Raw genomic sequence first — 11,382 nt, 5'->3', positions numbered from 1 at the left:
ACACGTAGAAAGCACCATTAAGTCATATCTATTTTAATAAATAGTGAAAAAGAAAGACACAACAAGACATATTTTAAACTAAACAGAAAATCAAACCATGAGGTCCTGGCTATGGCCATTTATATTTAAGAATAACATTTTTCCATACATTTAAAAACTCAACATTTCTAGCTCATAACAAATATATTATTTTCCAGCATGTGTGAAAATGTTTCACACACTTTCAGTAAAAAGTGTCAAACCCACATGCTGCCTTCACATGATCAAAAAGAATAACAGCTAAATATAGCAACGATGCTCTATTTTTTTCCCAGACAAATATTAAACATATCTCCCTGCTCAAATGAGACGTACAGGCTGAGCAGTGTGTAACTGGTTCAAACAGTCAGAGAACAAGATTTCTGAACAGAAATGTGCGATGTATTACAATGTGCTGTTCAAGATGAACTAAGCTGCTGCTGCATGGCAAAGAATTAAAAAAGATGACTCATTACATCAGGCTGGTGAAAGACAAATGTACATCAGAGTGTTGTGAGGTTAAGGCAACAAAGTTTGACTTGTAAATTTGACATCTGAGTATCCCCATTTCAACTACAATCCTGTGATTTTACAGATGCAAAGGATAAAAAGCAAAAGACTCTTCCAGCATGGTCCTTATATCACAGATCAAAGATAGACTTAATGTGTGGCTGCCCCCTATTGTTTAAACTGTGGTACTGCATTATCGGTTTATACACACACATATGCAAACCTAAAACAAACAGTGGAAAATGCCTAAAATGCTCATTAGATAATGAGTCATTTGGCCAAAAAAAGAAGGTATATCCACTGCTCCTCTTAAAGGCTTTATATTTATATATTTTTCACACTTAAATGTAACAAAAATCAATGAAAATAACTCTGTGAGTCATGACTGACTACAATGAATGTAACACCCGAGTCCCACTGTCTGTGATGTTTTCCGAGTCCTATCTTCAGTTTGTTTACATCGTCGGGACAACGGCTGACTCCTCCCCTCACGTATAAAAGTTGTTTAATCGACGGACTAGAGAAAAGAAGAATAACATACTGTACTCACTGCTTAATTGAATGTCACGTAAGCATTTCTAAATCACGGTCATTTCGGGTAAATTTACATGCTGTGTGACGATACGAGCACAATAAAGATCGCTAGCATTAGCATGCTAAAACCGCGAGTTGTTTTGGTTTCTTGCTGGTGCTCAAGGGCGACATCTGCTGGATCAAAAAATTGCCTTTAAAGAGTAACTAAAGCTTAATAAATAACAGTTGCATGATTTACACATATCTTAAAATGTGACATGCACCCTTTACAGAGCCATGTCTTAAAACGTGAAAATAAAACCTACGCCTGAACATTTGACCTCTGATCTCTCCGTTCTGTCTCTCTAATCGGACTCTGCTTTGGAGCTGTGGAGCTGCGAGGAGACGCTGCTGATACCCGCAGGACTGTGCTCAGGCCAGAAGGGGGACTCGTGCTGCAGGGGAGTGCGGCGAGGGAAGAAAGTGTGCTGGAAGTCGTAGTTGAGCAGGCAGCTGATGGAGGCCATGTAGATGTCAGCGAAGCGGGAGAGTCGGCGGGAGAAGTAGGTGGGGTTGTGGTACGTCCGGAAAAGACTCCCGAACTGACTGTTGAAGATGTCCTTAGTTTGTGGCCTGCCAATTAAGAAAACATAATGCATAGTGCATACCGTCAATACAGATATGGATCACTTCTACAAGATTCTCACATGATGAAAACTGCTTTTGATCACCAAACATATTTTTTCCTTTACCTCATGGCTTCTCTTTCACTGATCCACTCCTCAACCACAGCCTGAGAGACTGGATCCCTGTGTACCTAGTCAGGAGCAGTGCATAGAATATTAAGCACAAAATCAACATGAAGCTTCAAAAACAAACGGACATACATTTTTGTTTGAATTCTCCTGACCTGCATCTGTTCGATGAGTCCAGTCAGTGCCTGTAACCAGGCCATCATGTGCATGTACTGCTCTGTGTTCATGATCTTGATCTCCTTCCTCAGCTCAGGGATGATGGCGCCCGTCCTCCAGCCATGTTTCAGCGTCAGATCCTGCAAAGCAAAGGCGCAGGTCAAGAAAAGCAGTCTTGGAACTCTTACCACAGTAGACAGCATGATTGAGTTATGTAAGAAGTTCAAATGACTTGAGATTATAGATAACAACTATCTTCAATTTTAAATTGAGATTTTTTTTTGCATTTTTCTGTTTTATTTTCCCTATTTAGGGTGACCTTTAATTAAGTTTGAATTAATCTGACTACATAAATACAGTACGGATTATATTCTGTGTTAATTCTACAAAAAAAAACATACAAAGTGAGAGTTTCTATTTGTCTAATTCATTAGCTGGTGTTTCTTCACTTGACTTAGAGGATAGCGTTTCTACAGTTCCTGTTTTTTTGTGTATTTGAGTCACATTTCCTTCCGTGAAAAGTGCTTATTGATTAATGATTGATTGAGTGCATCCTGCAACTTTACTTAGGTTTTGTAATATAACCACATTAAGCATGAGTAAAATGTCACTGAAACCCTCCCTCCTTATCAGCTCAGAGATGTTCCAGCTCTGTGTCCTCCTGGCAGTAATGATCTCATCCCCGCAGCCTGAGATACCGTCTATAAGAGTGGTCGCTCCAACCTGCAAACGCCATCTTCCATCTTCTATTTAATAAGCAAGGCGACGTGTTTGACAGCCGGGTGCTAACAGCAAGGCATTATGCCAGACATGTAAACTCTGTCTTTCATTAACACCATTTACAGCCAATCAATTACATTTAAATATCCAAGATGTTATAACTCATTGTGACACAATCAAAAAAAAAAAAACACACTAATGCTTGTGTTGTTTAGAGCAGATGAGGGGGAGCTCTGTGCAACTTTATAGGATACAAGTATGATAAGAAGTGACACCTACTGCTGCAGGTGTGATATACCAGGAGACACTGACACTCATTAAAATGCCCAACAGCCAATCCTGATGCAGAGCTACGGTTACTATAGTTTCACAGAATAAGAATAACATCATACACCCTCTTGTTTTAGGATCTTTGTTCCAGTTAAGAATCTCACTGAGGGAATGCTACTTTCAAAACCATGCTAGTTTTTCAAAAATGACCAAGCCTGCCTTTAAATTGAGCAGTGTTATACTATTTTGGTTCATTATAAATAACTATCTTTCATACGTCAGAACATTTATGTCCTTAGCTGTAAAGACGGCTGGATGCTACTTACCGCCAAGTCACTATAGATGTGATCACCAAAGTACAGCACTTTGGATCCTCTCCAGCCAGTCAGTCTCAGGAACTCATAAAGATTTCCCTATGAAAAATACAAACACAAAAAAAGTCAATCATATGTTTTCTAGTGATGTTTTTATTGAGCAGAAATCATTTTAAGCTGGCACGTCATGTCCTCGTACAACACCTGTTTGTAGATCTGCCCTTTATCCAACCTGTGGATCCGGTCCCACAGCAGAGCCCCTTTGTCTGTCACTCTCCTGAAAGGTCTGAGGGAAAATAAAGAAAGACATATCTTACCTACTTATATTATTGTCAGCTCTTTAAACAGTTACACACATCACAAACAGTGTAACAGCTCTATTTAGAAGTCCTACATGTGCAGCCCAGTGAGGCCTCTGGGTGGATTCAAGAGGCACCGACAGACACACTTACTTTCTCCTGTCATTGAAGAAGCCAGGTTTGTCTGCCTGAACGATCACAACATCAAACAGGTCCCTCCAGTCTTTCCCCACAATGTAGCTCATCCCCCGATCTCTGTGAAGGACAGCGTTTTCAAAATATCGACTAGTCAGCAACATCTCAAAACTCATCATGAGGGCAAATCACTACATCAGCAAAAACATGTACACAAAGTCTGACACTCTCTGTGTGTGTGTGTGACTTTACATTTAACTCAATGAAACTGCCAAGTTAGTTACAACCTTCTATATAAACGTTTTAATAAAGGGTGTGTTCATCTTATCCCAGTTGTGTGATGGTGCATAGAACAGCAACAGAGTGGAAACAGAGAAGCTGCATTTATAACACTAAAGGTTCAAATTTACCCGAACAAACACCCTCTGTGTTGATGCACAACATGCAAATAAAAAGAAACCACATGCAATTAAAATTATATTTCATAGGGTTCAACTAATTTTTTTTTTTTTTTAAACTCAGGCAGCTGAACATGAAGGGGACATTATTACCAGACAAATCAACAGAATTTGTGATGATAATATACGAGACAGTGCAGAAATTACAATACCGAAAATTACAATACCAGCAAATAGATTAGTTAGTGAATCATTAGGTGAGAAGAAAACAGATTCTACAAGATTTAGAGGATGAAATGTTGCATTAGAAAACTTTAGATATCTCAAACATCAGAGTGCAGCATCTCAGTTTCCTTTTCTCTAAAGACCTGTCTCTTGAGATTCTCAGAGTGTCATAATGAAGACATGCTGATCACAGCTGGCTTTTATTTGTCTGTTCTTTATTTGTTTGTACAATTCTGTTCATCAAGATTGCGCTTCTTAATCGCTCTTATTTATGTCATGTGATATTGGATTGCTGCTGTTGTTGTCTCTGTAAAGCTCTTTGATCAATATTTGCTTTTCAAGTCTTCTCTTGAAATAAACTGACTCACTGGCTTATGATTCATGTTGTTTGGAGCTCATCATTTTGTGCCTGTCCATGATTATTCTATGAATTATAAACACGCCTTTTTTTAATATGATGGCTACCCTTATCTAAATGTGGAGGCATTGTACAGCACCAATAAAACACGAGCTCGCTAACGCATGACATTTTTAATGAATCATGCAAACAGCGGCAGGCTCGCACTTACACAAAGTCAAATGGACTGTTGGTAATGAGGAACATCTTTTTTCCGTGCTCTGACAGCTTCTTCAGCACAGCGTGGCTCTGCTCACCGTAGCAAATATATTTATCTGCAGAATGAGAAAACAGAGAGAGAGGAAAAAAGAGGATGAGGAGGAGGAGGAGGAGGGGTGATACTGATATCATTCAAACAAACAAAACTGCTTTTTATTTGTAAATCGCAGCCTCGTTAGTACTTAATACATTTTTTTATGTCTCGGCAGCAGCTCAGATATACAATATTTTAAATTATCTTTGAAAAAAAAGTTGTATAAATTAGAGAACATTACCGATGTCTGCCTCCACAGCGCGGTACATTATACCCTTGACGTGAACGTCTCTAATGGCTTCCTGAGAAGAGGAAAAAAAAAGGTAAACAGCCCTCAGCAAAGAAGTCATCACATCAGTGACACAATGTTAAGCATTCATCTCCAGCAGCAACACTTTGCACTGTGCATACACGGCTGACTTGGAAGCACAAAGAAAAGCACATGTCTGAAATACAAATCCCACATGAAGAAAGCAAAGCCCTGGAGTTTGGCACTTTGACACAGGGAGAACATGTGTATAGCGAGTTTCCAACAGGGTGACTTGTGCTTTTGAGTAGATACACGTGTCAATAGACTCGTCTTTGCCAAGCAGCTCTTTTAAGGGACAAATTCAAAGGAGATTTGTCTTATACAACGATTATTTGTTGTATTAAAAGTAAAAGGAAAGTTGAGCTGCAAAATGAATCAGGCCTTTGGGAGAACAAAAAGCACAAGCAGTTTGTCCTTGAATAGTTATGAGAGGCACTCGAGGAACAGTGAGCGTGTGTGAGGGCTTTTAATGACAGCAATCTGTCAAAAAGGCTGCAGCGTCACGTAGAATAGACAGGAGCAGCATGACAGCTACCCTCCAAAGAGAGATGACAGCGCTCATTTCCCGCCCCTCTCCCTCTCTGAAGTAGCAGAGCCACCAGAGAACACACACAGATGGCTGCATGCGTGCTTGTTGACTAAATTTAGACTCTGGTTTTTCAGAGCTAAAATTAAGACAGCACAGGATGGCTTAAGTATCCCAGCACCCCTACAAACAAACATGTTCTAAACATTTATGTGCTGATACATACCTCAGAGGGACAATAAACTGGATAAAGTAGAGTCCATATCTGTCTAATCATGTCAGCTCACTTTCCCAAAACACTGATCATAGATGGTTAAATATTCAAGACAGCTCACCTTTACGTCTTTGTAGAGATGGACGGGCTCATAGTCAATGTTGTGCCTCATGAAGAAGTCATTCACGCAGGACAGGAGGGTCATCTCAGGCAGTGAGAAAATATCCATAAACTGTTTCATTGTGTGGCCATGAGAACTCTGCAGGACAGAGATTACAGTAATTATATTCTGTTGATTTGAATTCTGTTTGTCCATTTAAGAGCCATAAAAAAAAAAGAAAACGAAAAGGAGGACATGAAAATCACCTTCCCGTAGAAGTCGCTCATGATTTCTAGAGGTACGTGACAGCCTTCGTACATGGCGATGACCTCCTCATCAGGAACTGGATGAAGACCCCTGAAGGAAAATACAAAATAAACAAATCATCAGACAGTTCATACAATGTCCTTCAGCATGTTCAAACAGGAGATGAGAGCTGACAGAAAAGCTGTTCCATATTTAGCCTTAAATGTTCAGTGGTTGCACAAAGGACACATTAAACTGATACCTGTATACCGTTCCCAACTGGATGTAGTGGAAAGCATCTATCTTCATCAGCAGTGCCTGTCACAAATCATTCAATATTAACACAGACATCCTCTTTAACTGAGCACAAAGAACAGCAGTTATCTTAATGAGATAGATAAAAAAGAATCTTCTCACCTTTTGGACGTCATAGTGAAGTCCTCTTACAGCAAAATTAGGGATGTACTCATACTTTCGCAGACCCTCAGGATACTAATGTAAAGACAATTAAAAAATTGTGGTTGAGATTGTCAATGACAGTAAAATCAAATCATCTTTCAAACAATTGATTGAAACTAATAGGGCAACCCAAAGGCTAAAACATGAACTAACTTTGCGGGTAAAAACTTTGCTCTATCGTACAAGCCCAGTTTTCAACTGAATGAATATGATTCTGTTCAGTCAGCACCAAAGTGCACCAAGAATTTTAGTGAAAACCAAAATTTGAATTTCTTGACTGGAAATAATTTTGGTGGTTTTAAATGAAGAATGTGTGACTTTTTGATCCAGTAGATGTCGCCATTGAGCACAAGCACGAAACCAAAACAAACTGCTGTTTGGCGACACCTCAGCCACATTTAATCCTCCGCTCTCCTACAGCGACACACGGTATTGATTACGTTGTGTTTATGCAGATCTTGTGCTTTTTAAGTATTATGCAATATGCTGTATGTTGTGTTTTTCATTGATATTTGCCTCTCTGTGTACATGTGGATTGTTGTTTCATTTAACTGTTTCTTATTCTCTTAATATTGTGGAGGCAGCTAAATGTTTGCAGCACTTGGAGGCAAAAACACATTTCTCCAAGAGAACAATAAAGTATATATACATGTGTATATTATATGGTATTCAGCCAAGTAGAATGATTTTGTCTGTACTGAAAACAAGTTTCAAATGCCAGAAGGAGTCGTACAATGCACCCACCCTGTGATTATTGATGAGGATGTCCCGCGCTATGTTGAAGATGAGGGTGTGGAGGTGTCGGGAGTAGAAGGCCAGTGTGTAGTCATAGTCAAAGCCATAGATCTCTATGTCTCGCAGACTCATCTCATTGTTGGCAAAAATGGTATCAGAGTCCACTGAGTTGGTGTGTAAGACTGGGATCAACTCTGAGAAGAGAGAAACATCTCAGGTTATCAAGCAGTTTTCTTCCACTCGGATACGTTTGATGACAGAAACACAAGAAATTCTTAAAAACTCTCTTAAGAAGGGGCGCTGGTGGCGCAGTGGTTAGTGCGCGCGCCCCATGTATGGAGGCTGTAGTCTTCCGAACGGGTGGCCCAGGTTAGAATCCAGCTTGTGGCTCCTTTCCTGCATGTCATTCCCCTCTCTCTCTCTCTCTCTCTAATTTCAATCTCTATCCGCTGTCCTATCTCTACATTAAAGGCACAAAAAGCCCAAAAATAAATCTTTAAAAAAAAAAAAAAACTCTCTAAGAAAACCTTGGTCTAAGAGGGTCGTCTTTAAAGACAAAAGCAGATATCTAAGTACATTATTTGTTAAGTATAACAACTTAAGTGCATAAGACAAACTTCTCATAAGAAGTTGTTACATTTAATGGAGGGTGCTGATATGGCACTGGCATTTATTTAACCTGTTCAGGAGTGGAAATAATAGAATCACCGTTAGGACATCATACATTCAACTCTTCGCCAAGCATTGTCTTTTGATTGTTTTTGCATTCTTTCTTTTTCTTTTTTTTTTCAGGTATTTGGATTGTTTTCACCTGATTTGCACCACTCTTTAAAAAATCTGGATGGAACTAAACTCCCGAAGTCTCGTGCATAATCTGGTTTTGAATTAGTATTGAGGATTTGGGCATCATTTTATATATGAACTTGAATAATAAAAACCTCAACAGAAGTGAAACTTGCACAATTGTCCATATTTTCAATCTTTTCAAAGCCTTAAAGTTTGAGTGCTACACGATTCAAAAAGGTAGGCATTGGATATGAGTTGTTCATGTTGTGTTTTCCATCCATGCAAGTGTACATCAAAGTATCATAGCTTATAACAACAAATCACTTCCACCTATATGCTGTCAGTTATAATTTGAAGCCCGTTTGTTGGAGGCTCTGTAAATTGGTTGTTGCAGTATAACCTGCTGGAAACAGTCATAATAGGATCGTTAGACAACGACAGTTTTTGCAGCCTACTACCGCAGTGCTGAACCTTATTGTGTTTGAAGTGTGTCCATACCTTCAGTCTGTCTCTTGGTCTCATTGTAAAGAGACCACAGCCTCTCTTTCATGTCCGGACCGCCCGAGGAGCTCCTACAAACAGATGCTGCGTAGTTTTGGGTTCTGCTCCGGCTTGACAGTAGTTGACCGACTTCATGTGTTACTGCGCCGAAACTGCGCTTCCATAAGCGAGATGTGACCGCCCGGTGACGTAGACCCCGTACTGCATTACTGAACACATTCACCTTCTGCAGACAGTCCCTGTGCCTCAACAGAGACGACAGGGGCAGAGACAAGGGCGCCATGACTCCGGTGTTTGGATGGCAGCCCGTTTGTAGGTCGCGGTGAGCTCTCAAACGATAGCATGAGGTTGACAGGCTGCTCTGTAAATACTACGTCACATCCGCGTTTGGGAGGGTCCCACACCAATAGCCAATCAGAGGCAAATGCGTCTGGAGTTAAGTTGCTTCCTACTTTCCACTTAAATGCTTGAATGAGATGGGTTACCCGATACATGCGTTAAATATGTATGATCCGGGAAGAGAGTTCATTTTCATTTATTTATTTTATTTGTTTGTTTAAATCCTTTAAATCCACATTGAGGGAGAACGCTCGTTTACAACTGTGCCGAGGTAAAGACAACAACAGAGCAGACAAATAAAATCAGGCTGATACAAATAACTAAGATCAAGTTATTATAACTGAAGATTATTAAATAGAATGACTTTACAGGCGAGCAGGAGTGTCTCCCTCTCGCATTCAAACATTGTAAAATCGATAAAAAATGTTCATCGTCAACAATTAAGTACTCATAAAAATGTAAAACAAGACTTGAGAAAAAGAGTTCCAATAGACTAAATATCTCGGGGTTATATTTTCCTACAGAGATTGTATATTTTGATAATGTGTCTTCTTATTCAGCTTTAGTGCCATAGACGGTATCACATACATGTAGGCCTATACATGGACATTACATGTGTTGTTCTCTCTTTTGACTTAATCTCATTAATTCGACTAAGAGAGTCTAACCAGGCCTTAGTATCTCGTGGCCAAATCGAAATTATGAGATAATTAGTCTAATAATGACATGAAATAAGATAATAAGTTTTACACCTAAGGCAAGTCACACAAATGTCCTACAAACTCCTATATACATATTTTTTTACTGTAATTTATTCCTCCAATTGTTTTATTGTTTTGTTAGAAATTGCCTTCGCTAAGAAATCGACTGCCAGTTAGGTTATTGTTATACATTGTTACTTAGTGGATACAATTTTTTTTTTAAATGAGTTGAAGTTGTGTGTTCAAACCCCTGCAGACATTGATGCAAGCCCAAAAGCATAACCGATAAATATTCATTATATTAAGATTAACTTTATTATCTTAGATTTTTTTTTACACTCTGTAAGTCATGCAACACACACGTGCACAAACAGGATCCTATGGGCATGCACTAATGGAGGGATGTCAGAGTGACGGAGCTGCCCACAGCGGACGCTCCTGAGCAGGTGGTGGGGAGGGGGTTTGGTTCAGGGCTCAGGAGATGATCTGGCATCTCTCCAGCTACCAGACCAACTTCCATATTTGGTCCGCACCGGGACTTGAACCCGCGACCCTCCAGTTCCCAACCCAAGTCCCTACTGCCGCCCCAAACACCGACTTTCATGTCAGTACGTGTCAGTAAGCGTTGCCATATCTCTGAAACCCCACCTCCTTACATCCACGCCTGTAATTGTAAGTGCTATTAGACACCTGTAACACTATCATAAACCCTGATGAGTGGGTGCACACCCATCAGACCTGCATTGAGAGCAGCACTAAAATGATCACATTGGTACTTAATAGCAGAGTTAGGCAGTTTTTAACAATCTAGAAGTGATTTCATAATGACTCATCCTCAGTTATTTCACGGATCAATGGTGCTGTTCGTTTGGGGGAAAAAAAGAGGTTTGCCATCATTTGCATTTTAAACTCAGTAATTGACCAGCGCCCCCCTGTGGACAAAGATCCGAAATGCGGATACTTTTTGTTATCATTCATTCAGCATGCAGCAACACATCCCCTTACGATGAATGAAACCTTTACAGAAAGGTCAGTTTAGGTTGGTCAAATCGATATACCACACATTGAAGGTAAACATGAAATAATTCAGACTAACCTACATTACTTCTTCATTGTACTGTCCTCGTCGTTTTTTTTTGTTTTGTTTTTATGGTTTTATATTTTGTCAAAGCGTCTTTGGGTTCCTAGAAAAGCGCTATAAAAAACAATATATTATTATTATTATTATTATTATTATAACATTAACAGACTGATATAGACTATCATGCTACAGTCACTAAAACTATACTCCTAACCAATAACGTGCTCGTTTTCCAACACCTGTATGTTACTCGGCTGTAATATTGCGTAAGAAAATCAAACTTTAACTCCAGTGATTTTTTTTTTTCTTCTACAATGAGAGGTAAATGTTAGGAAATGATGTGCATTCTTGTCCAATGATGTCGGGCCACGATTTTCGGGTATTAATTTATGTTGAAGAATCTGATTGGACAACACGCAGC

At 39.5% G+C, this 11,382-nt stretch overlaps 1 protein-coding gene across 1 annotated transcript; it reads right to left on the bottom strand.

The window, feature by feature from the left end:
- Positions 1–17: 17 nt before the first annotated feature.
- Positions 18–9,204, bottom strand: nt5dc3 (5'-nucleotidase domain containing 3). The gene is made up of 14 exons (XM_061035739.1): positions 8,838–9,204; positions 7,563–7,747; positions 6,777–6,851; positions 6,622–6,677; positions 6,380–6,470; positions 6,135–6,272; positions 5,205–5,265; positions 4,883–4,985; positions 3,709–3,810; positions 3,461–3,542; positions 3,269–3,355; positions 1,952–2,092; positions 1,794–1,858; positions 18–1,674 (listed from the first exon to the last, which is right to left on the bottom strand). Exons 1-14 carry the CDS (start codon positions 9,121–9,123, stop codon positions 1,407–1,409), a joined length of 1,740 nt encoding a protein of 579 aa, XP_060891722.1. The 5' UTR covers positions 9,124–9,204; the 3' UTR covers positions 18–1,406.
- Between the last annotated feature and the right edge of the window lie 2,178 nt (positions 9,205–11,382).

The sequence above is a fragment of the Labrus mixtus genome, chromosome 4 (assembly GCF_963584025.1).
Source record: "Labrus mixtus chromosome 4, fLabMix1.1, whole genome shotgun sequence".
Lineage (NCBI taxonomy): Eukaryota > Metazoa > Chordata > Actinopteri > Labriformes > Labridae > Labrus > Labrus mixtus.
Note: the sequence above shows the minus strand (reverse complement) of the source record. Positions and strands in the feature narration are given on the sequence as shown.